We start from the raw sequence: 27,316 nt of genomic DNA, 5'->3' as shown, positions 1-27,316 counted from the left end.
TTTTAAAAACTATTTTTTTACTGTGACTAGGCACTTTTCATTTCCCTTTTGATCTTCTATATTACATAAAGAAGAAAAGCTCAGTAGATATTAAAAGTTGTTCTTTAAACATCTTTGCCATTATGCCTGATGTAAAAACATAAGACAAAAGTGACAGAAAATAATACATAATGTAAACTATGAAATAAGAGAATTTTGAAATTAACTTTCCAAGATGCTAACAAATGCATAAATAGCTAGGATCTTCCTTAATATTTACCTAAAAGTTACCAAAAGCTTTCCCTACTCATACATTTAAAACAGAAAACCTTATAGCAAGAATTAGTTGTCCCAGTAGTGGATACTGGATAAATATATGTATAGAATCCCAAGTGTATTTTCAGATGAAGAGGATTATGTACAACTGAGCAGATCCAGTACATGTCAATCATTCACATTAAAAATATATGACTTACCTACTAAACCCCAAGCTTATTTCTTAGCTCTCTTCCCTAGAGCCATTAGTTGGAAATAAACGTACATGGTAGAAATAGAAAGTCACAGTTGTGCACAAAGAATAGGCAGCCACAAAAGGTAGGAAGATCAGAACTAGGACAACTCCAGTCTCTTCATCCTCCAAAAACCAGAGCATCTGGTCTTTGGCATTCACTGGAGAACTAAACAGGTACCCGGGAGCTATATTGGAAGATGATCCTTCCCCAAGATAGGCTTCTTAGCGGGCTCTGTAACAGGACTCCAAATAGAACACACACCAGAGGAAATCTACTGAGCTGCCAATGCTTGGGGACCCTGAGTATAACGAAGTGAGAACTTTCTTTGACTATTTTTTTTAAGAGAATGAGAAGTAAGGAATAATTTATTTTTTAATTTGACAGGTTTTTTCTTTCTTTTTTATTAATTTTATTAGTACATTTTAGGTATACAATATAATGACATTCATCATTGGAAATTTGCACCTTTACATAATCTCTCTTCGTTCTTATTTTTCCCCATTCCCCTCCCCTCCCTTCAACCCCTCCATCCCTCCCTATTTACAAAGACTTTGTTTCCATTTTTTCATTTTCTCACATTAATTCCATTCCCTTCTTTCCTTTCCCCACTTCCCCTTCCCCTTTGCCCCTTTTCTTCCTATTTCACATTATCTATTATACCTTTTAGTCCTTATTTACACTTTCAGTTTCTCACACTAGAGAAACTATTCTGTATTTACACATGTGTTCTTTGACTATTTCTATCAATACCAGGTATATATTACATTTTAAAATTAAATACCCAGGCTATAAAAATATTTTTGTTCAATACATAGAAATTACAGATAGAAATAATGGATATACTTCCATTTGTAAACTATATTGTCATTTGTAGTTTAATAATTACTAATTATTAGGCGTGTTATCTTCAACTATAAAAAACAATTTCTGCAGTGAAAAAAAAAATGAGTGAAAAGGAAAAGTGCTAATACTTTGTTAGAGAAGATATTGGCAAATTCCCCAAGATTAAAATACTTCTATCTTTCTAGCATGGCATACATTAAATAACTGTCTTTTTCTACATACATTTTCTTTAACAAAGTTTTTTGTGAACATATATATTAAAATGGTTTTTTCACAACAATTTTCCTCACCAACTACTCTATGAAATAAACCTATTGCTCCCTGTCTAGACAAAACAGTTAATGTTTATGATACAGTACAATGCTGAAAACTGTAATACTTCCTAAAGTTCCTTATTCCAAGAAGATATACATAATAGTTGTTTTCCATGTGGTAGACACTGTTGGTGCCCTTCCTAGATCCCCCTTTCTAGGATAATGAATTCCTCCCCAGCTACTGAGAGTTGGCTGCTGTGACAAACACTTTCCCCTGACCAGCAACCTGCCCTCCTCCACTAACAGGAGTCACCGCAGTGCAAAGTGGCACTGCCATTCCCTCCCCAGTAGGCAAGCTAACTGCCTGCTAATACAGGGATACCAAAGTTTACAACCCTTACCTCAAAGGAGGACAGTCCATTTTGTAACTTGTACTCAAAAGCTAACTCTCCAAAATGCACATCTCCCCACACACACAGACTGAGCCAGACTCAGCTAAGACTGAGACATGTGCTTCCTCAGCTCCTTTCCCTTCCCTAGGCCCTCCCTGAAGATTCTTCTGAAGAATATTCCTTCAAAAAATCCTGCACACAAAATTCCTGGTGTCAGGTGCTATTTCTAATGAACCTAACCGTAGGCGAGTAATACCCAGAAATACCTAGAAGAGACTCTATAAGAAGGAAACTCTGGAGTTGGATCACTTGCTAGCCAACCAGAAGTGAATGCCTATTATTGTTGTAAGTGAAGTATCCATGGCCAATGACACGCAGTGGTGATTCAATTGTTAATATTTTTACTTGTAGTAAAGTAGATTATATGTAGAAAGGAATACTCTGGATCGTGCGATCACGCTTATCTTTTGAGAGATATGGAAGAAATGGTAACCATAAAGACAAATTGGATGGCAGGTGCTGAATGCTAAATGGATTGAAAATAAAAAATGAATATTAATTAGCAAATTCTCTTCATATATAAAAGCTCTAACTTCCAGGATCTTAGAGTGTGACTACAGCTGGGGACAGGACCTTTAAAGAGGTGATTAATTAGAGTGAGACCATTAGGGCACCAGCTCCTATTCCAGTGTGGCCACTGTCCTTGTAAGAAGAGGAAATCCAGACACACTGACACTAGTGAGGGAGGCACACAAAAGAAAGACCATGTGAAGACATGACAAGAGGGCAGCCGTCTGCGAGCCGAAGAAGGAAGAAGAAACTGCACCTAATGCCTGGATCTTGGACTTCGAGCCTCCAGAGCTCTGAGAAATACATTTCTGTGGTTTAAGCCATCCAATTACTATAGATGAATAAATGATTTTTAAAATAGTTTTAAAACTTATGACAACCAATGAAATTACAACACAGCATGTTATTGGAAAACTAAAATCCCTAGTATCAGTGGAGAATACAGGACCTCAGAATACCAGGAGGGACTACCTAAGACCGTCCAGAGCCAGGCATGTGTGTTAGTCTGCTAGGGCTGCCATAACAAATCACCGTGAACTGGACAGCTTAAACCACAGAAATTTAATTCTCAGAGGTCTGGAGACTAGCGGCCCAATATCCAGGTCTTAGCAGGTGCAATTTCTTCTTCCTTCTTCAGCTTAGAGGTGCCAATGATGAAAAAATAATTTTATGTGTTTGTAGTGGAAATATCATCAGTTTAACCTCTTAGGAAAGCAATTTCACAATAAAAGAAGTTTTTCAAGAGTTGACATATTTTGACCTAGTAGTTGGATGTCAGAGAATCTTTCATAGTGATCGCCTGAGCAGAAGAAAAAGTGCAATTAATAATAATCAAGAATATTAATTAATAATCAATAGTGGTTCTTTAAATAATAGTAATACATTATTGTATATTTCATGTTTACTATTTGCAAGGCCATGATCTAAATGTTACGTATTTTTGCTCATTTAAAATTCTCTGTCACAAGATTAAAACTAGACCCATATCTATCACCATGCACTACACTAAGATTGAAGTGGATTAAAGATCTAAATATTAAAACAGAAACACTAAACTTGCTGGAAGATAAGTTATGTAGAACTCTCGAAGACATTGGCATAGGAAAAGATTTTATGAACAAATCCTCAGTAGCATGGGAACTAGCACAAAGAATCAACAACTGGGATCTCATCTTACTAAAAAGCTTCCGCACTGCAAGAGAAACCACCAACAGAGGTAAGAAACAACCTACAATGTAGGAAAAAATTTTTAGCTGTACCTCAGACAAAGGACTACTATCTAGAATATATATAAAGAACTTAAAAAATCAGACCCCCCCAAATTTAAAGACCCAAATCAAAAATGGACATCTGAAATGAACAGACATTTCTCAGACAAAGAAGTAAAAGCAGTATATAAACACATGAAAAAATGTTCGACATCAATGGTCATTCCAGAGATGCAGATGAAAACAACACTGAGATTCCACCTCATCCCAGAAAGAATGGCTGTTATCAAGAAATCAACCAATAACAAATGCTGGCAGGATTGTGGGGAGAAAATAACCTTTCTCAATTGGTGGGAGTGCAGACTGGTGCAACCACTGTGGAAATCAGTATGGAGATACCTCAAAGAACTAGGACTAGAGGTCCCATTTGACCTAGCTATTCCTCTACTGAGTATCTTCCCCAAAGAATTAAAAGAATCATACCACAGTGATACATGTGCACCCATGTTTATAGTGGCACAGTTTGTAATAGCTAAGGATTGGAAACAGCCCAAGTGCCCATCAACTGGAAACTGGGTAAAGAAGATGTGGTTTTTTCATAAAATAGAGCCATAAAGAAAGACAAACTAGAGACATTTATAGCTAAATGCATGCATATTGAGCCCATACTCTGAACTGAAATAAATAAAACACACATGGGTAAATACAGAATAGTTTCTCTGGTGTGAGAAACTGAAAGTGTAAATAAGGATTAAAATGATTAAAACGAATAATTGATAATTTGAAATAGGAAGAAAAGGTCCAAAGGGATAAGGTAAGTGGGAGGGGAAGGGGAAAGGAAAGAAGGGAAAGGAAAAATTATGAGAAAAGGAAAAAATGGAAACAAAATCTATGTAAATAGGGAAGGGTGGAGGGAGTAAAGGGCGCACAGGTAATGGGGAAAAATAAGAACCAAGATGCATCATGTACAGGTACAAGCACCCAATGATAAATGTAAACATACTGTATACCTAAAATGTACCAATAAAAGAATTTAAGCAAAATAAATAAATTAATTAAATAAAAGAATCTGTGAGTTAATTTATAAAAGATCTAAGAACTACATAACTGGAGAATCAGAAGAAAGATTAAAAATAAGGCCCCCAAAACAGAGTATCAGAAAACTTTCAAATTAGATGAAAGACATAACTATATAAGTTTCAAAAGCATAGAAGACCCAAAGAGAAATGCATTAAAGACCACAAAAAACTGCTACAAATAAAAGATAAGCATTTGAAAGTAACCAGAGAAAATACATTACGCACAAAGTCTTTGTAAATAGGGAAAGGTGGGGTGTTGAAGGGAGGGCAGGGAATAGGGAAAAAATAAGAACCAAGATGCATCATGTACAGGTACAGCATCCAATGATAAAGGTAAACGTCTTGTACAGCTGAAATGTACCAATAAGAGAATTGTTTAAAAAGTCACTGTCGCGTTTATTCTTTAGTTGCATTTAAAATGAGAAACCCGAAGAGTCTGCTGTTAATATTCTGGTATAGTTCTACACATTCTTCTTGTAAGGAAAACAAAGAGCACATTTCCATTATTTTGTCGCCTAGCATGGATGGAGGAAAGAACACGCCACTTTAATGTCAAATCACTGAAAGCACAATGGAAGTCCACACAAGTCTAGGGCTTTTGCAAGATTTTATGAACCCACGTAAAATAAGATTAAGCCTTACTCTTTCATATGCCCTGATCTCATACATAAATGCTTATGTTTTTATTTATTGTTCACTTCAATTATAGCTGCACTAGAAGAAATGTTTCTATCACATAAGCATACAATACAAAGCTATTTCTCCACAGCAATCCTCCACGTCTACAGATGTGTGATCAAGTGTAACCACAAATAGAGCCAAACAAATTTGGTGGAAGCAGTCTGAGCATTTTAAACAGATGCTAAGAGACTCCTCAAAAATCAGAGCCACCTGTAAGATTTTACAGAGAAAGCTATCCAGCCAACTGGGTTAACAAGGCTCTCCTGCATTTTTGTACCTGGAGGCAAATTAGACAGAGTAGCAGAAGACTGTGAAGACTGAAAATCTTACTATGATTCTCTTTCTTGAATCTTGTTGCTGGCAATAGAGATTTATATCAGGTCTAGATTTTAAATGTTGAAACAAAGAAGATCCAAAGAAAAGAGATAATTCATAAAATGAAATCATGTTCTTTCTTACATAGGAGAAAGAGAGAACTTTTTCTTTTGAGATAGCTAGAAAGAAGGCAACAATACCAAATGTGGAAACAAATTTTAGAAATTTTGGATTTATTATTTATTATTCCTGGAGATAAAAGTGAAAAAAGAATCAATGCTCTGATAGAGGTATATATGCATAGAGGGAGGGAGAGGTTATAACTAATTAATTGGAAATAGATAAAATCATTCCCAAACAGAAGCATTAAGGACCTAGATGAGTCTGGAGAACCTAAGTGTGATTACCACAAACAGGGGTATTCTGTGGCAACACACAGCAACCTATAGACTTTATCCATGAAATGCTAACCTGTTTTTAAAGGTGTTCTCTAAAAACTACTTCTACTATTATTCTCACTCCAAAACTTTTGCTTCAATGATGTGGAAAGTTTAATACATTGCTTTGGTATTTTATAAAAAGAAAGAACTTCTGATATGAGCAAACTCATTCAGGACTTATTTGTTCTATGACAAGTATACCTCACAGTGGCAGCTCTGGTTTAAACTGTCCATCTCTTTTATTAAGCTCTGTTCCTAAACAACTTCATTTTCATCATGCACAGTGAGTACTCAACTGCCACTCTCTAGAAAAGTAGTTGGACAACACTTTGTCATTATTCCCAAAGTGGAACATCCGAATGTAATATAGCCGAGAGAAACTCCTATAGAAGTAAAAGTGGAGATACATACAAAAATGCTTGTAGCAGCAGTTTCAAAGAGCAAAATGAGGACACAATCCAAATGCCCATCATTGGGGCTGGATTGAAAGCTGTTACAGGTGATCCTCTGGAACCTTATGCAGCAGTTAAAATAAATGAACTGGCACAGCCCATAACAATATGGACACAGTAAGAAGTAGTAAAAACTGAACCATACCTTTTAATAAAGATAAAACAATAATGCTTTTTAGCAATACCTACATAAAAAATATACATCAGAAGAAAAGGAATTACAAACTAGGGGCTCAATATGATTGTTGTGACCAACTAGAAGAGTCAAAGAAATGTAAATAAGGTAAACAGATTATTAGATGTAAATTATTGTTCTTTGGGGGCTGGTATGCTTGTGAATGTTTATTATATTATTATAAAATAATTAATAGTTTGTGAGTAGTAATACTAGGTTTGTCTTCTTGCCTTAAACAACTATAAAACTGATCAGAGTACATGAAACAACCACTTTAAGGTACTGGATAAGTCACCACACAAGACTGACATTCTCAAGAAAGGAGTAAGCTTAACAGTAGCTTTCTGCCTGGAAACAGAAACCCAATTGTACACAGGAAGTCCAAGCAGAGAGCATTGGTCTGACTGAGCAAAGAATCACAGTCTGGTATTAAAAATGGAGCTCAGAATCCAAGCTTGCTAAGGCAGCTGGAATTTGTAATGCAGGGCACTAGACAAAGAGCTAAGAGAATAGCTCCAGAAATAGCCATAGGCATTTTATTCAGGTCCCTGCACAAATCCTAAGCAGTACATGTGTAGGCCCTGCACCTGCTGATGGATGAGGGTTGAAGAGAAACTTCAAAATAGTTTTGAAATGCCATGAAACTGATCAAGCAAGCTTGGAGAAAAATCTGTGAATACTCCTGGGCATTCCACTGAGGCCACGTAATGGTCATGTGTTGTGTTAAAACACTATAGCCTTTAATGCTGTATCTTGTCACAAAGGAAAATGTAACATCCAAAACCTAAAACCAAAGCCTAAAGCCTTGATGAGATTAAAGTGCTCCTTAATTTAACTGCCTGACAATAAAAATCAGCTTTCTTTAGCTGAAACACAAGGTAAGATATAATACATGCAAAGAAGGAAGAAAATGAATGAATAACCATGAGAACAAACAGTCAATAGCAATTAAGAAAATATCCTGAAGATGACCAGAATATTGCAATTAGCAGATAAGAACTTTCACTGCAATGAATGTGCAAAAGAACTTAGTAGAAATATGGCTGCAATAGGGAAACAGTAGAATTCAGGAGATTAATGGAAGTTTAAATAAAAAATAAATGGCTATTTTAGAATTAAAATAAGCCATAAGAAAAGTGTACAACATATTGCATTTATTATGTAATAAAATGGAATAAAATCAGAGGTATCCTCTCCTATATCTTCTGCTTATCCAAAATATATGTAACTTTGAGAAGTAATAGAATGGTAGACACTCAGACACTGTTAGGTATTGAAAAGATATCCAGGTACAGAAGACTGACAACTGTGTTCCCACCATCACATCACAAAGACAACAAAAGATGCCTACTACAGTCTACCCTTGTTAAGACCAATTTAGAAGATACATAATGCTGATGGGCTTGGGCCCATTTCCCCTTTGGCTATAATGGTACAGTCCAAGTCACAATTTCTGATAACTTTAGCTTGCATGTACTAATTTCAATCTCTATGCATTACATACCATCATACATATTATATAAGTAATACTACATACATATATAAATATGTGGAATTATATGGACGGATTCTTAAAAATTTTATTCTCTAAGCCTCTTCCAAGTGGTAAATTTCTATAATGATCTAGGTAGCATATAAATCAGAAATTTAATAACAATGTAAAATATTTCCAAGGAAATTCTAATCAAAATAAACATTATCAGATAGCTTTCAAATGAGCCCTCCTATTTCTATTAAAAATGAGTATATAAAAATAGAACTTGCTAATTTAAATTCACAATTTAAGATGGACTGTACTTAACAAATATTAGTAATCTATATTTAAATATCAATAACAATTCTTATTAATTCTGATCATCTGCATTAATAATGTATGGAGCAAAAAAGTGCTGGCAAACATTCTTTTTAAACTGGATGAAACAGCTGCATGGAGCCAAGATTTTTGGATTATATGAAGTAGTTCTTTATAGAATTTGGGTGATAAGGGATTAATTTTGAGAGATAAAGTGATCAACTTCTATACAGATAATTATTATTAATAATAAACTGTTTTGCTGGACACAAACATTAGGAATCCAGGATTACAGATAATATTAGGATCTCGTATCGGCCTCAGTATCCAATCTGTATCTATTTTTGGTGTGTTTCTACTATATTTGATTCAAGTTTAAACTTCCCTTCTTACACAGTTTGACAGACAAAGGTGAGACAAGGTCTTGCCCCTACTCCTAAGCTTTCCCATACTAATTCAAATGAATATGCTTATCAGCTGTGATTACATGATTTTACTTGTTGAAAGGAGATTTTTATACATGTATTAAGATTATTATTTGACTCTGAGTTAATCAAATGTGAGTGGAATCACATCTGAATCACATGAACCCCTTAAAGCTGAGAATATTTTCTTACTTGTAGCAGAAAGGGAAAGAGGAAAGACTCCATGCATGAGAAGGACACATGTGTCATTGATGGCCTTGAAAATTAAGGGGACAATACGCAGGAAATGAAGAGGCTTCTAAGAGCAATCCCCAGCTGACAGGCAGCAAAGAGACAGAGATGTCAGTCCACTGCTACAAAGAGCTGCTGCTGAGTCCTGCCAACAACCTGGGGGAAGCTGGAAGTAGATTCTTCCCCAGAGCGTTTGAATGAGGGCCAAGGCTGGTCTACACTGGATTTCAGCCTCGTGAGACCTTCCATTGAGCCCGCTGGGACTTCTGACCTACAGAACTGAAAGATAATAAACAGGTGTTGTTTTAATCCATTAAGCTTGTGGTGATTTGTTATACAACAGAAAATTAATGTATGATTAATGTATTGTTTTTTGGTTCTGGTTTTTCCAATGCTGGGGACTGAACCCAGGACTTTGCACACGCTAAACAGGCACTCTAGCAGTGAGCTACTTCCCCAGACCTTTTTATTTTATTTTGATGCAGGATCTAGCTGAATTGCCCAGGCTGGCCCTGCTGATACAATCGTCCTGCATCAGCCTCCTGAATGGCTGGGACAACAGGCTTATACCACCACATTAAGCTGTATGGTTTTATAAAATAATCTTCTTTACATTGACCAACATAAAAAATAAGCAGAAAAATAAGTTTAAAATCTTATGTTGCAGATGAAAAGTTATATATTATACATGGACTGTATTATCAAAATGTGGTACGGCTTTTCATTAAAACTGTTCTTGTTTATATATCTTGCAATGTCGATAGAAAAGAATAAAAATAAGCATTTCCCTAGCTGTGTGCTTCATGAGAAATATGGTAACATTCTTTAAAGAACACATTACTTCAAGTGTATTTTCATCATCAGATTTACATTTTGTGTAAATAGTTTTTATAACAAGCTGTTCAATTTCTCTAGAAAATGCAGTACGGGTCCGGGGATTTAGCTCAGTGGCACCACGCCTGCCTCGCAAGCACAAGGTCCTGAGTTTGATCCCCGGTATCACAAAAAAAAAAAAAGAAAGAAAGAAAAAAAGAAAATGCAGTATGGCCTATCTTTACAATCACATTTCCTTTCAAGATTGCAATATAACTCAGAAAGACTCAAAAAACTAATATTCAAAAATATACTGCAAAAATACATTCTGGCCTCAGAAAATATATTGCTTTAATAAAAATTGGCGATGATTACAAATAATTATATTTTCAACACAGAGGTTTGGTTTTGTTTTGCTTTGTTTGGTTTGGTTTGGTACCGGGGATCGAACTCGGGACCCTGCGCTTGCGAGGCAGGCAGCAGAACCACTGAGCTAAATCCCCAGCCCAATACAGAGTTTTAATGTCTTATTCTATGGTCAACACTGTTGAAAAATCAACTGATAACTTCCAAAACACAGAATATCTTTAGCATACTCATTCTCATCTTAAGTATCATCAAATTGCCTGTAAAACTTCCCTGCAGAAAATATCTTTGAAATAGTTGTCCATCCAATTAAAAGATGAAGAAGAAATAAGATAGTTCATATCTCTTCATTTTATCTGACATTTTCCCTTATAATTAGATCAGTCATATCACTCTTATGTTTTATGTGAAAAAAAGCCTCTGTACATTTTGCTCATATCTTACCATTAGCATTAGTCACACTGGAATACAGATGAAGTAATAAAGAAAGAATATTTATGGTTAAATATGCTTGATGTAGTCTAATGATATGATGATAATTTAATTAGGACACAAGGTTCCCAATCAGCCCCTGGACAATGAGCTATGCAGTATTTGGGAAAGCACAATAAATTACAAAACATAAAGTTAATAAATTATAAAGAGTAAAGTTACAGACACAGTGTTTAACAAACATAAATTAATATGTAAAAAATAGATTCCTATTTGGCAGCCACCAAGCAGCTCCCCTAAGCTAACCTTCCCACAGATGAATATAAATTCAGGGCAAAATATGAACAAACAATGATTTGAAGACACTAGAGAACAAAAAAAAGAAGATATTGAGGAACAAATGATTCATGGGAGAATATGAAATTGGGTGTTTCCAATTTTTATAATTTTTGTTACAAACTTAGAGTCTTACTGGCCTGGAAAACCAGAGGGAGAGTTTGGGCAAATAACACAGCGGGGAAGGGGGGAAATAACAAAAAGAAAAGTACACAAAGGAAAAATAAAATTCTATGTATAATAAACACTGTCATCAGCCATAGAAAGACTTACAAAGGTCAGACAAAATTAAAACAGTATTTCAGTCATAGTAACCTCAGGAGAAACAGAGTTTGTAGCTAAGCTTCAACTAAACTAACTTCCAAATATTTTAAATACTCAAAATATTCAAAATTATCTGATAATATTAAGAAATAGGAAAACATAATCCATACTCAAAAGAAAAATTCATTGATAGAGACTGAGATAACCTGGATGTTAAAATTAGTAAAAAATGATTTTTTAAAAGCAGAATAACAACTATGTTGAAGGAAATAAATGTTAAGATGCTCATAACGAGAAAAAAGACAAGAAATTTCAACAGAATTAGTGGCTATAAAAAAGAACCAGGGGCCGGGGATTTAGCTCAGTGGTGCCACGCCTGCCTGGCAAGCACAAGGTCCTGAGTTTGATCCCTGGTACTCAAAAAATAAATAAATAAATAAATAAATAAATAAATAAATAAATAAATAAATACAAACAAAAAAATTTTGAACAGAAAATAAAATATCTGAAATTTAAATTCAGTAGGTTTTCATTCGATTATGAAATAAAGAACACATGAAAGTGAAAATTATACAATCTGAAGAACAGAGAAAAATGTTGAAAATTAAAAGAATCTGCCCACTTGACCCAGCTATTATCCCGCTGGGTATTTTCCCAAAAGAATTAAAAGAATCATACCACAGAGATATATGTACACTCATGTTTATAGCAGCACAGTTTGTAATAGCTAAAGCTTGGAAACAGCCCAAGTGCCCAACAACTGGAAGCTGGATAAAGAAGATGTGGTTTTTTTATACAATGGAGTACTACTCAGCCATAAAGAACAAGAAACTAGAGTCATTTATAGCTAAATGGATGCATATTGAGCCCATACTCTGAACTTAAATAAATAAAACACACATGAGTAAATACAGAATAGCTTCTCTGGTGTGAGAAACTGAAAGTGTAAATAAGGATTAAAATGATTAAAATGAATAATTAATAATTTGAAATAGGAAGAAAAGGTCCAAAGGGATAAGCTAAGTGGGAGGGGAAGGGGAAAGGAAAGAAGGGAAAGGAAAAATTATGAGAAAAGGAAAAAATGGAAACAAAATCTATGTAAATAGGGAAGGGTGGAGGGGGTGAAGGGCACACAGGTAATGGGGAAAAATAAGAACCAAGATGCATCATGTACAGGTACAAGCACCCAATGAAAAATGTAAACATACTGTATACCTAAAATGTACCAATAAAAGAATTTAAGCAAAATAAATAAATTAATTAATTAAATAAAAGAATCTGTGAGTTAATTTATAAAAGATCTAAGAAATATATAACTGGAGAATCAGAAGAAAGATTAAAAATAAGGCCCCCCAAACAGAGTATCAGAAAACTTTCTAATTAGATAAAAGACATAAATATATAGGTTTCAAAAGCACAGAAGACCCAAAGAGAAATGCATTAAAGACCACAAAAAACTGCTACAAATAAAAGATAAGCATTTGAAAGTAACCAGAGAAAATACATTACGCACAAAAGAACAACAATTTAACACGTCACTGACTTGTCGTGATGAACTACTGAGGAAAGAAGATGAGTCATGCACATCTATGAACTCCACAAAGGAATGCAAACATCATATACCACGAACATGTACTAATAAAAAAGTAAAATTTTTAAAATGACTGGAAAAAGGCATGTAACGGAAACAGTATAAATAAATGGTTATAATTCTATCAAATAAGGTATGTTTGTAACTTGAAGATGGGAAAACAGAAGCTGTTTTCACTTTTACAACAAGAAGAGAGACAGAAGTGCTGAGTTATCCTACTATCTCTGACCACCGCCAGCAGAGTACACACCCAGGAGATAGAAACAAGGCTTTGCTGCCCCTGTAAGCTAAAACCAGAACTTGCAGTTTTGTTTTGTTTTTTTGCTTTGCTTTGCTTTGTTTTACAGTATGTGATCCAATGGACACCATTTTGAGCTAGGTTTCCCATTTGAGCAAAAGATAAATTACTGGTTGATACTTAGCCAGAGCCTCCCTCTCTTAAACTGTAAAACAAGGACGATGGTACCACTACCTTACAGGGGTTGAGGAGAAACAGTGACAATTCATGTGAAAGATTAGGTACAGGACAGTTGCCTCAATTATTATGCTTAATACCACAAAAGGAAAAAGCAAACAAGGCAAAACAAGCTGAGGAACTTTCCTGGAGCCCTCTGTGCAGAGCAGGCCAGCTAGCTGCAGCAAGTGCTCAGTGCCTGGCACCCACCTGGGGCTGCCCAGAGCCCATCAGAGGGGAAGGGGGCTGACCTCTGAGGCACTCAAGCCTGAATCGTAGAGACTGGTGTTGCTCCAGTCCCTGACACTGTATGTTATCAGCCATACAGAAGGGAAAGAAAGGCCCTCTTTCGGGCTTCAGATGAGGCTTCTCACTTTTTTCTCTTTACTTTGACAACTGTACATGTCTTTTTTTAAAATCACTGATTATTCATTTTTGGAAGTATGGAGGGGATTATATTATATTGTAAATTAAAGCCAAGCATGGTGGTGCACACCTGTCATCCCAGCACTAGAGAGGCTGAGGCAGGAGGATTGCCATGAGTTCAAGGCCAGGCTAAACTACACAGCAAGACTCTACCTCACAAAATCAAAAAATAAATAAATAAGTAAACTAAAACTAAACATGGAAGACCACACACAAAAAAAACTTTTAGACACAAAGTAATACCAAAGAAGGAGATTTCACAAAGATTTAAGTTGATTAATCAAAAAAATATAAAAGTCATAAATGTGTAGGTGCCCAGTACCAGAGTTTCATGACAGAGAAAAAACTGACACAACAGAAAGATACACAGTAAATTCTATAATGACATTTAACAACTGAGAAAAAAATAAGAATATCATGAAAGAGGCTGAAGATCTGAACACCACCATGAAACATAATGACACACTTGATATTTATAGAAAACAACACTAATCAAGGGCATAATGCACATTTCATTCAAGTACATGTGGTATGTTCACCAAGACTGAAGTTACAGTGGACAAAAAAGTAAATATTAATACATATAAACTGACTAAAATGATTATAGATGTGTTCTCTGACCAGAATAAAATTAAACCAGAAATAGATAACAAGAAGATATTTTGAATATGTTTAAAAATTATCACATATTTAAATATTCATGAATCAGAAGAAATCCCAAGGTTCTACCTTGAGAAGCTTGAAAAAGAAGAGGAAATTAAACCCAACAGAAGAATGGGAATAAGTAAGATAGGAACAGTAGTCAGTGAAATAGTAGATGAACAAGAGAAAATCAATAAAGCCAAAACAAAAAAGAGATGATAAGTTCCTAGGTAAAATGATAAGCAATTGAGAAAAGATCACAAATTATCAAATATCAATAATTTTTTATCTTTTCTCAATATCAAAATGGAGATTATCACTAGAGATATTATTAAAAGACAATAAAGGAATATTATGAAAACTTAATAAACTTGTTAACTTAGATAAAATGGAAAGATTCTAGAAAAGTACAATTTACCACAACTGAGAAAAATTAAACAGACAATTTAAATTTTAAAAATTGAATTCTTTATCAAAATTTTCACTCAAAATGTTAGGTCCATTTGCTTTTCCTGCTTAATTTAATCAAATACTTACAGGAGAAATAACATCCACCTTACTCCATCTGTTCACAAAATAAAGTGAAAGTAAAATATGCCAAACTCATGAGGTCAAAATAAGCCTAATGACAAAACTTGCTAAAAGAAAATTATAAAGTATCTTTCATAAACACAGTTGTAAAAATCCTTATCCAAATCACAGAAAATCTCAACCAGCAATATACAAAATAAGTAATATCCTAGTACTGAGTGGGATTTAACCCAGGAATGCAAAGTTGATTTAAGATATAAAAATAAAACTAATAAATTAGAAATGTTGACAGAAAAAGAAAAAACAATTACATAATATTTTTCTATAAATGCAGAAAAAGCATTTTACAAAATGCAAGCCCATTTATGTTTTTAAAAACTTATTACTCAGCTAGGAGGCTCTCATACCTTGTTTTTGACATTGTACTGTTGGTTCTAAGTATATAAGACAAGAAAAAGAAAGGCATAAATATTGGAAAGGAAGTAAAACTGTCCCTTTAGATAACAAGATTGTTTATACAGAATATCATCTACAAAACAGCTATTAGAAATCATTAGTTAATTTGGTAGTATCAAAAGATAAAATATTAGTATTAATAAATTTGACTCATATACTAGCAGGAGACAATTAGAAACAATTTTTAAACTATTCAATTTATAATAGTATCAAAAATAAAATACCTATGAAAAAGTTAACAAAAGAAAGTTATGCAAGACCTCTACTTTGAAAACTATAAAATATTGTTTAGAAAAATCAAAAAACACCTAAATCAATAAAGAGACAATTGTTGACAGACTCAATGTTAAGGTATCTATTCTCCCTCCAAACCAATCCTCAGAAATTTAAGGCAATCCAGAGTAAATGCTTTTAGAAGGCTTTCAAATCAAAATTTTAAAAATGATTATAAAATATATGTGAAAATGAAAAGTACCAAGAGTATCCGATTTATCTTGAAAAAGAACGAAGGTGAAGGAGAGGACTTACACTACCTGACATGAAGACTGCATGCAGGTGAGTGAAGGGGACTGCCTGAGGACAGACACGCGGTCAGTGGGCAGAGCAAACACCTCCGAAATGCAGCCCCGTTTACCCAGCTATTCAGTCCAGCAGGGAGTAGTAAGTCTTTCAAGACTTCTCAGCAAATGGCAATGGAACAACTGCAGACTCACCTAGAAAAATATGACTTGACTCCTCCCCCACACCATCTACACAGAAGTTAATTTGTTATGGACCATAGACCTAAACCAAAAAGCTAAAAGCCAAGCTAATCGGAGATATATAGAAGATACAGAAATTTTTGACATTGATAGGCATCGGGCAAATACAAAAATCCTATCATAAGGAAATGCCATTATAAAATCATCAGAATGACCAAAATAAACTTATGTGACCAATGTTGAAAAGTGTGTGGAATGAATAAAATTTTCAAACATTGTCAATGAAAATTTAAAGTACACAGACATTTTTAAATGGTCTATCATTATAAAACAAAACGCATACTTACTCTATGATCCACAAATTCCTCTCTAGAAACTCACTCGAGAGAAATAAAAATAAATGTACTCAAAAAAACTCTCGAGACTAAGGTCTATCCACATAATGGAATATTATCTAGCAATGAAGAGGAACAACTACTAGCACATGCTATAACAAGTATGAATTTTTTAAATTACGATGAATAAAAAATTTATGAAACAGTATACTCTATATGATTTTAATATGAAGTTCTAGAACACACAAAGCTAATTTATATTAGAAAAAAGGCAGAAAAATATTTGTCTGAAGGGTAAAGAAACCAGGTATTGACAGGAAAACACCATAGAAACACGGCTCCAGTATGCAATACCAAAGTCAGGCACCAGTCAACCCCACCCAAACATGAGCATCCTCCTGGACATGTCCATTTAGCATACTTCGGATGTTTCAAAGGACAGACAATGAGACTAAAGGTTCAGAGAAGTATGGGTGAATGTAAGTTCTGAGTCTGATCTATGGAAGCAGCTATACTTTAAGAAAAAAACGAGAGTGTAGTGACAGAAAAGGCTTCACAGTGTGTTTCTTAGAACTACCACAGGTCTGCATCTCATTTTCTAAGCCAGAGCTGCTCCAAAGTTAGACTGTGAAGGAAGAATTCTCGGCTAAGAATAAAAGAACAAGAAAAATAATTTGAAAAGCACAAGGCAAAATTAAAAGCCCTCACATTTTAAGATACTACAATTTTAATATGCATTGGCTTTTTTCCACTTTGTCCTGTAAGAAAAGTACATCAATACTTCTGAAACAGCTGAAATTTCTCAAATTCAGAATCTAAATTCAAGTTGTAGATCAGTCTTAGAAAGTCTTTTGTTGGCACCATGAATCTCTGTGTGTAATTCACAAATTCATATACAGATAGCCAACAGCATGACAGCATATATGAAATGAATTCATTTTACTATTCCGTGAATAGCACCAGAATTTTAAAGTTGACTAATAATAATCTTTAATTTATCTCAGTTCTTTTCTGATCATGTGTTGGTAATTACAAAAAATATATAGTTAACATCACTAAAAGCAGTAGCTTTATCAAAGTTATTTCAATAAAGAAAATACTAAAAGATTATGGATCAGTATCAGTTTAAGGATCTATATTAATAACTGTGGAATACAGCTAAGGTCCATAGTAAATATTCTGATAAAAATGTTAATGATCTACATATCTGAATCAAGTCATTTTTATTAGATATCTCAACAAGCAATTGTGCTGAGATAAGCTTTCATGCATATAAACATACATAATTCATAAGACATATATTTACATAGTATATGTATACACATCAGAATGTTGAGTACTTTATACCTCAGAATACACTTTTCATTAAATATATTCCTGAAGTGAAGAGTTGATGCTGTAATCACACCAAACAATGCTCATTGGGCAGATTACACCTTCAGAGCTCTGAAAAGTAAGCATGCTGTTGTTTCAATGTCAAAGTAGTCATCAGTGTGCCATGGTGAATAACAAGTGTTTATACCAAAATTTCTGAATATAAATTAATGGCTGCATTCTAATCCAAAGCAATAATAAGTGCTATTTAAACAACCAAGGACTTCTGACCAAAAATACTGCCATACCAAATGAACATTTATTTTGTAAAATCAGGTTTTATTTAAAATAACAGGGACCAGGGATTTAGCTCAGTGATTCCAGTGCCTGCCTCACAAGCACAAGGTCCCAAGTTCGATTCCTGGTACCCCTCAAAAAAAAAAATTAATGTTTTAGAACTATAAAGAATTTGTTTACACCAGGTAAACTTAATCTTACAATTCCTTTTGATAGTAATCCCATAATATACTGTCAAACTGCACCTCTTCTGAGAGAGAAAGTATCTAACAATCACAGGGGGACAGGGGCATAACTAGGACTGCTCCAGGCAAACTAGATTACATAGGTCCCTTACTTGCAGTTGAAAATGACAATGAATCTGAACAGGCATTGGTCTACTAAGCCTTTTCAAAATCTTTAGCGAGCAAGTCTGCGGATCACACTGCACATACACACAAGAGAGGAAACAGGCCCTTCACACCTATTCAGGGTAAATTTCAGCTCTGCTCTGCCCTGTGTGGCCAGGCAGCTCAGCAAATTCACTGGCTCACCTTTAGGGACAAAGCAGAGAGGACCTCCAGAGGAGGCTGCAGGTTTCTTCACTGTTACAAGAAAGATGACCAAAGCAACAAATGGAAAAATTTAAAGGATACTAAGTTTATTTTTTTCAAAAATTTTATCACAAAAGAAAATCATCATTATTGTTTTCATTTAAATATTGTCCAAAGCAATATTAAACTCACTGCAGTGAACTCAGCTGGAAATATATATCTTCTAGCACATGAATATTTGTTTCCAAAGCCAAGATCACAAAAATTAGATTGTATAGTGAATTCAGTACTTGCAGGCTTTTTTTTTTACTGGCAACAAAAGCAATTATTTTTGTGTCCTGCTTAAATAATTTAATTTGATAAAAATGAGTTTACATTAAGAAAACATAATAACAAGAATTTCAATTAAAGGAGCACTTCATCAAAATCTACCAAATAGATTTAGGTCAGATGCAGATTTTTTTTTTTCTGTCTGGATCTTTAGTTCTTTCATTTTAGCTGTGGAAGAACAGAAGAGACCCTGTCTCCCCCTTTGTGCGTTGAAATGGTAGTCAAGGGCCCCAATGGCAAGGACATAAGCTAAGAACTTTTAGTCTGAAACATAAGTGTCTGCTACACAGTTTCCAACAAAAAGTCAAGAACTTTTTAATGATCTTCACTCATGAGTAAATTTTTATTATTCATCAGATAAAAAAGTTTGAGCATATTAATCTCTGGCTCAGTGATTTATGATACATATATTATTGATGTACTTTCAAATCTTTCCTTCTTTGACAAATGGAACTTGGAAATGTATTTGGAGCATATTATGGGAGATTTTCTTCTTTTAACCTTTTATTAGTAATATGTCACCAACTACTCTACCATCTAAAAAAGTGATGAAAATTGAATTGTAGGGCCGGGGATTTAGCTCAGTGGTTTTGCCGCCTGCTGCGCAAGTGCAAGGACCCAAGTTCGATCCCCGGTACCAAAAAAGAAAAAAGAAAATTGAATTGTATATTTAAGGATAAAATTAGCTACCTAATAAAAGTCTTCATTTCAAAAGTACTTGAAGGGGTCCCATTTTAATAAGAGTTTTTATATAACTGATGCATAGTACTTTTCTAGTAATTTCTCCTAGAAAGCAACTCAGAATAAAACATAATCTAATTGTCCAAATCTGATATTATTTTATATCAATTTAAATATCATAATTAATGTCACAATGCAACTACTGAATATTTGTCAACTAGTCCAAACCATTAAATGATTACTATTCATGTAATAACAACCAAAACTGTTCTTTCCAGAAGTAATAGTTATATAATCAATGCTTAAAATCTCAAAACCATTAGTTTCCAGCACACTAAGTTAAAAGGTTCATTGTTGGGGGTTGGGAGCCATAAATTGTGAGATCACATCTGCTGATAAGAAACTCAAGTCATTCTTCTATGATATTCTTCTCCAAGAATGAATTCTTAGGCTACATACATGCTATTGTCTAGGCATTTGTATTTCTTTTTAAAAGAATCTAAGCAGAATAAATACTTTAAAAGACTCGTATCTGATCTGAACACACACACAAAAAAACAAGAATAAAACATGTGAAAGCATTAAATGCAAGTTCATATACTTATTTTTCATTCTTTATACTTCCAAAATAACTATCTGCATAACTGGTTTTGGCTGGCCCTAAAAGTCAATCAGTAGTTAATTACTTTTGAAGATCAGTAGATCTATTTGCAAAATAATGCTATAAATATTTTAAAGACTAAGAAGTTAGCATAAAGACAAGAAATTCTTTTCTAAAGCAGAATGAATTCGTTAATGATTAGTTACTGTGTTCTGAAAATTTTAGGCAATAATTACAACAAGTTAAACAAGATTGGTCTTGTGGAAGCACTAGAAACTTTGCAATTTAAAATTTAATTGCATAATAAAAATTTGAGGTTTTAATGAGAGCACTGAAATTGTAAGCATGGCAACACAAAGTAAACTCAAAGCCAGAGCTAAAGCATAGTGACAGGAATATATACAACCCCTCCCCAAATATACATATTTTCTTATTTTAAAATTACTCTTACTTCAAGCCCAATTCCTTACTCTTCTGTCAATGGCCTCATTTCTATAGTGAATACACTCCTAGGCCTAATGTGAATACTTCTAAGTACATAAATTCTTGGCATTTAAAAAAACATGAAATAAAATAAGGAAAAGAATTATGAAGTACGAGTATAAATTCTAAAACTCTGGTAGTTTCAGGTCATGGAAATTTTTAGAAATTCATACTGCCTCCTTTATTTAAAATTAAAATGCAATACATATTATTTTTATCATACATTAGCAAAGTAATATATTACTAAATGAAAAGAAAACCACATCTTAAAATACAAATAACTCATTTTAGAATATCATAACACCTGATATACTTTTATGTATTTTAAATTAGTCTGAAAATCAAACATGAAAAAAGCCAAATTAATTTCACAGAACTGCACTGAGAAATAGAGGTATAATTTTTAAGAAATAAATATGCCATTCCATATTCAAAGAAAGGTTTATAAAGATACTTATCATCAGTAAACATTCTAAAAACTAATAACTGCAAAAAAAACCTCCTTTCACTTGCTAAATTAAGATACATATTGTGTAACAGCTTTTTTAATCTCTAAAATAGGCTGCCTCACATTGTTCAGAGATCCTAAAAGGAAGAGACCGACAAAACCATTCAATATTCTATGCACTATTAGTCCCCTGTCAATGTCCAGATTTCAGTGCAACAGCATGTTCACAGAATTTCTTTCTCAGTCTTTCTCCATATAAATTTAGTTAAAAGGAGGTCTTTTTATACTACATGTATGAGAGATTCTCAAAAGCCAGGTAACTTAAATGAAGGAAGAACCAAGTGATAAAACTACATTTTCTAACCTTTCTTTAATAGAATAGCTCTCTTAGTATAAGCCAGAGAAACCATCTAGAACACAGGTTCATAATTTAACAACCTTCATCACACACATACAAAAAAAGGATCAGGTTGAAAAAGCAATAGGAATTTTTAACAAAGAATCCATCCAGACTACCAACCTAATTCAACCTAACTAGCAAATCCACAATATAGACTGTTTAAAAGTGGTTATTAATCTACCCTGCATAGAGAAATGCCTTAGACCTAGAAATCATCTTCCCCATGTTTTACAAGAGCATGCATGATTGCTAATTCACATTTTCCAACAAATCACATATGATTACACAGTCCCATCCTTATATATGCAATGTAATCACTGCTATGATTACAAAGAGAATATCAAGCATTTTAAGTGAATCATTTTATTTATTAGGAAAAGAAATAATGAAACAGCCTGACATCTGTATTATGTTTCTGAGGTCAATCTACTTAAATTTAAGATGCTTTTTCTCCTTTGGGTGGGGGGCTTACTTTCCTTCTTTGAATCAAATTAGAAGTACCAAATAAAATTTTTCATTTATGATTAAAAAGACAATGCCCTTATACTACTAACAGCAATTCAATACAAAAGAATTTTAAAGGCATACAAGATTACTATTTTGACAATAAGAATATTAAAAGGAAATATAGTTTAGCTTTACTCACCTTGCATTGTTCAGCGTTTGTCCAAAAATCTCATTTTGTAAAATATTTGGTGGGGATGAAAAAACCCCATGAAAATGAGATAAAACAGAATTGCAGACCTGGCGCAATGTCTCAAATTGCATTTTCTTTCTTTTATTTTTTTCCTTTTCTTATTTTTGCTTACCACCTGTCTTTAAATTCATCTATTTGCAGACACCATCAAATAAAAACATGCCAATCAAGTTCCATATTTCTCCTGAGCTCTGTAAAGACTGTGCTTAAATGAGCAGAGGTTGATAGTTAATTGTACAGTCATTATTCTTCTAATTCAGTCGTAGAAGATTCAGTACTCGTGCAGCTTTCGGCTTTCTCCTGACTGTAGCAAGAATTCTAAACAGCAGTAAGCTTTTTGGGCATTCCCAGCCGAAGTGTGAAGCTGAGCTGCTCTCATGTACTCTACTCATATTTCTCTCTAAGCCTATTAAAAACACGCAATGAATAGATGCTGTCGTCAGGAGTTTCAGCACATCTGGCTGTCAGCAATAAAATCTCAGAAGTAATAAAAATGGGGACAAGGTATCTTCTTAATGCTGCTACTTGATAAGAGGAAGAGAAATTTTACATTTCCCCAGTCCTTTTTTTTCTTTTTTTCTCAAAAATGAATAAGTCCAGCAACAGTGTATCTCTTCAATGTGCAAGCTACTGCAGTGGACCAAAACACTCTAAAAATAAGTGGTTTGTAAATATCCTCCTTTGGTATTATGAAGCAAAAAAAAAAATATGACAGACCATAAGTTTCTTTTTATCTGTATTTCTAAGTACATTTGGAAAGTCAGATATTGGTCATCTGAATTTATTTAATTTTTAAAGAAAAAAGAATAATACCCTTTCTAAAGGCCATATATAGTAACTACATGGTTGGCCACATAATTACAGAAAAAATTACATAGTATCAATTAAAATTTGCCCTAAATAGTGGGTATTAAATAAAAACTTTCCCACAAATCCAAAGAAAGAAAAATACTCCACACAACCATGGCCAGAGAAACCTCACCAACTACTGTAAATCTCTTTATTTCAACAATGGTCACCAGGGCAATTTTAGAAGAGACTGTCCTCGGGGCCTCAATTGTCTTGAGTAGCCCCACATCCTTAGCCACTCTCAGGCAACAATTATGTTGCAGACAAAAGCTTAGCTTGTTCTTCATCCAGGTCATCTGTCTTGTGCAAGATTTCTAAAACCAGTGTGTAAACCAAATTTTAAATCTCCACTCACTTACAGAGGTGCCAAGTGTTTGTACTGATCTTTAACTGCTCCTAACCCTTGACGTTTCCTCGATAGGCTCCACCTTGCTGACCGGTATCTACCTCCGCTCTCAGTCCTCACCCTCTCTCGCTCCTTTCATACATGTCACTGTCGATACATAAAAACTTTTTTAAAACAGTGAATTATTTTCACATGAATAATCATGTCACAAAAGCACACAACATAAACACATAATAATATAAATATTAAACAATTATTTGTTCCTTTTTAAATGAAGATGTTCAATTACGGGTTGATCTAAACTAAGAGTGCCCCTATTTTGGCTATTATTGATTATTTCAGATTTCTACAGGTGCACACCAACATCTTTGTCAAAAACACATCACATATACTGACCCTCAACTTTTTAATTTATAAAGCACTTTTAAATCTTTTAACATCGAGAAATATTATATGTATTAATACTACTATCATTTTATAAATAAAAACTGAAGCTTTAATAGATTAAAGGCTACAGAGTTTATAAAAGATGGGGTATTTGGGATGAAATTCTTTGCCTTGGACTCTGTTTTTTATCCTCTTTTCCTGTCAATTTTTCAACATATATGTACACATTCATTCACATACACACACACACAACATGGACATCTAGTGTAATGGGCTAATCTGTATAACTGAATAGGAAAACTATCTGCTAGTTGCCTAATCTAGGATATTTTAGACCAAACATCTAAAATTTTTTAACTCAAAATAATTTTAAGTGGGTTTCTTCCATTTAACTTAAAAAAGCAATTTAGTATGCTTTAAATTTTTAAGCCTCTGATCATAAGCTGATATTTCACATTTACAAAGGTTTAATCTTTACTAATGAAAACACACATTTCTAACATTCTTATTTTCAAGTTAATTTCATACTTCATGCTACCTGTGATCAACATTCCTTTGTTGGTAGATTTGATTTTTACGAATAATCAAAAGCCCTTCTAAATCAACTCTACTAATTAAGGTGACTATACTACAAAACACTCTTTGTTGTTTTTTAAAAAAAGCATTCTTTTATGTTTAAAAATTGGGCCTGAAGGCAAGGTCATACAAAGAGCTTCAAAAATGACCTAAGCATTGGAAATATCACTGGAATGAGCCTTAACAATGACTCCTTTGAAACAGTAAACAACATATGAACTGCCTTTCTTGTAGACTTGTTTTTCATCTCTCTTATACAACATTCATACTTTTGACCATCTCTCTGAGTTTCCTCAATATCCCTCAGTGCTGTCTTCCTCCTTCTTTCCGCATTACCATTTCTTACCTGTCCTTACTCGTTGTTAAAGGCTCAAGTGTCAAACGGGTAATTGCTCAAACCTAGATTAGGTCCTGGTTTATGCAGTTCCATTATACCCTACACTTGTATACCTCATGATAATAAGGAAAGTATAACCATATATTTACTTGGAAAAATGCTCAATGTGTTTCATCCTCAGTTCCATGAGATTAAGTCATGCATTCTGTTTTATTTATCTAGCACAGTGACTAACACAGGGTAGGTATTCAATAAAAATTTTTTGAGTACATGAATGCCTAAATTTTATCAAAAAGTATATTTTATTTTTAGTCATATTCATAGACAAGAAAGGAAATCACCTAAGGCCTTAATTTTGTTCTTAGTTTCTATATTTGGTTGGTTGGTTGAATTTAGCTTATCACCTCATGTCATAAGGTTCATAAATATAAGAGCCACCAATATTTTCCATCAAATAATTGGGCTTTGGATGGACTTTGTAATCCGTTATAACATTCTGAGTATTACAAAAATGTTTGTACATAATATTTGCTTTATATTTTCTAAATTGTACAGGTTAACAAGTAGCAGATATTGGAGACTAACAGAAAGACCATAATACCTAGAGTTGAATCGCCTGGGTTTAAGTCCTAATTTCAATCCTAAATAGCTATAATATCTCAGAATTACCTGAGCTATGATTTTTTTCAAATGTAAAATTAGGTGTATCACCTCACAGGGTAATTACAAGTATTAAAACGTGTAATGTGTATAAATGCATTTTACGAACTCTAAAGTACTTAGTGCTTACAAGTACTCTCATTATGAACTTTTTTTCTTTTGGTACCAGGGATCGAATTCAGGACCTTGCGCTTGCGAGGCAGGCGGTGGAGCCACTGAGCTAAATCCCCGGCCCCATATTATGAACTATTTAAGGAATCAAACTACTGAGACCTAAATTCTAACAATCACATTCAGGTATCTTTTATTTATCACATATATTCATCCAACAAGTATTTATACAGTTTCTCTGTGCAAGTCTCCAGTCCTTCTATTCATCAGATGCTGACTGGATGCAATGCTTTTTCCAGGAAACTCAGATAAACAAGGAATCCCTTCCAAGTAAAATCAACTCTGCAACCACATTGAGTCCAGCAGCGAGGTGCTAACTCTTACTACTGGTAAAATGGTAGTACTGTACTAGTTTCTCTATAGCTGTCCTATTAAACTATTTAGCATCTCACTGGAACTGATAGTGCTAATAAGAGTTCTCACCAAAGAGGTGTTAAACTTTGAAAATGAAGAAAAATTTATTTAAAAAGTCAATCAAAACTTGAAAGAATTCAACCTGAAGTAATCAAAAGAAATCAATAAGAATTGAAAACATGGATTTTTGCCTATTAAATCATCAAGATACTGGCCAGAATGCCCCAAAATGGGCAACCCCTTATCATGCTATTACTGGTAGGGGTGTATGTTGGTGCAATCTTTTTGAGAAATATTAAGTTACATGTGTCAGGCTTGCCCTGGCTGTGAAATGGTTAATGAATATGCTCTTTTATTCCAAGCTACAGTTTGGCAAGATACAAATCAGCACAACAAAACAGGCAGGATGCAGGTGCCCTCTCTGCCCAACAAAAGCCAAATTCTCGAGCAGATAGAACACAGAACACCAAACACTGGATGGGGTGTTCCCAACATAGAGATAACAACTACAAAGTGCAGCACCTTTTCAATGTCAAGTCACCTGAAAACATCCATACATCTGCCTTGATCACTGCATGGACCCAACCTCACATACTTGCTCTGACTCCTATACACGATAGATGTGCCAGACTTCTCTTCCAATGCCCTATAAAGCTTCCTGCCTTTTCTTTGTTCAGTGCTGATGGCCTTTTGTTTGCCATCAGGCCACCACTGCCCAGGTGAATAAAGTCTGTACCTCTTTGCTTTCACTAGTCTGCTTAGGTGATCTCATTCCTCGGCTGTTTGTTACAATATGTAAAAAAGGCTCTCAAAAATGTTCAAAAACTGAGAGAACTCCACAATAATATCTACCAATAAGCTAATACTGATTATCTCTGGATGAACACATCACAGATTTTTTTCTATTATATTTTTAATGTACTAGCCACAAGAAAAGCACAAAGTTGAATGTACACATGGAGAACTCTATAATAATTAATTATAAGGCAATCCTTACGCACCACATATTATGATATTGGCCCATGAATTTTTGCTTTACCAATGCTCAAGTAAAGGAAATACTAGATATTAGTTTTCTCATCTTTAGGGATATGACTGTCCATTAGCAATGCTCTCCTTTATCAATAAATTCCTAAAATTCTGTAATAATTCAAATT

General features: G+C 34.0%; 1 protein-coding gene across 49 annotated transcripts in view; it reads right to left on the bottom strand.

Moving 5' to 3' along the window:
• Positions 1–27,316, bottom strand: part of Rims2 (regulating synaptic membrane exocytosis 2) — a 536,290-nt gene that overhangs the window by 309,422 nt on the left and 199,552 nt on the right. For 7 of the 49 annotated variants that reach the window (XM_087190785.1, XM_013074122.3, XM_087190784.1 and 4 more), the window contains exon 1: positions 22,429–24,642. The exons of the other annotated variants lie outside the window; for them this stretch is intronic. In XM_087190785.1, coding sequence (XP_087046911.1) covers positions 22,429–22,550 — 122 coding nt within the window. In that variant the 5' untranslated portion in view covers positions 22,551–24,642. Of the gene's footprint in view, positions 1–22,428; positions 24,643–27,316 lie in introns of those variants that run through there. 49 annotated transcript variants of the gene reach the window in all.

Source organism: Heterocephalus glaber, unplaced genomic scaffold (assembly GCF_053883595.1).
Source record: "Heterocephalus glaber isolate CG9 unplaced genomic scaffold, H.glaber_assembly_v1.0 deba00001556, whole genome shotgun sequence".
In the NCBI taxonomy this organism is placed as follows: Eukaryota; Metazoa; Chordata; class Mammalia; order Rodentia; family Bathyergidae; genus Heterocephalus; species Heterocephalus glaber.
Note: the sequence above shows the minus strand (reverse complement) of the source record. Positions and strands in the feature narration are given on the sequence as shown.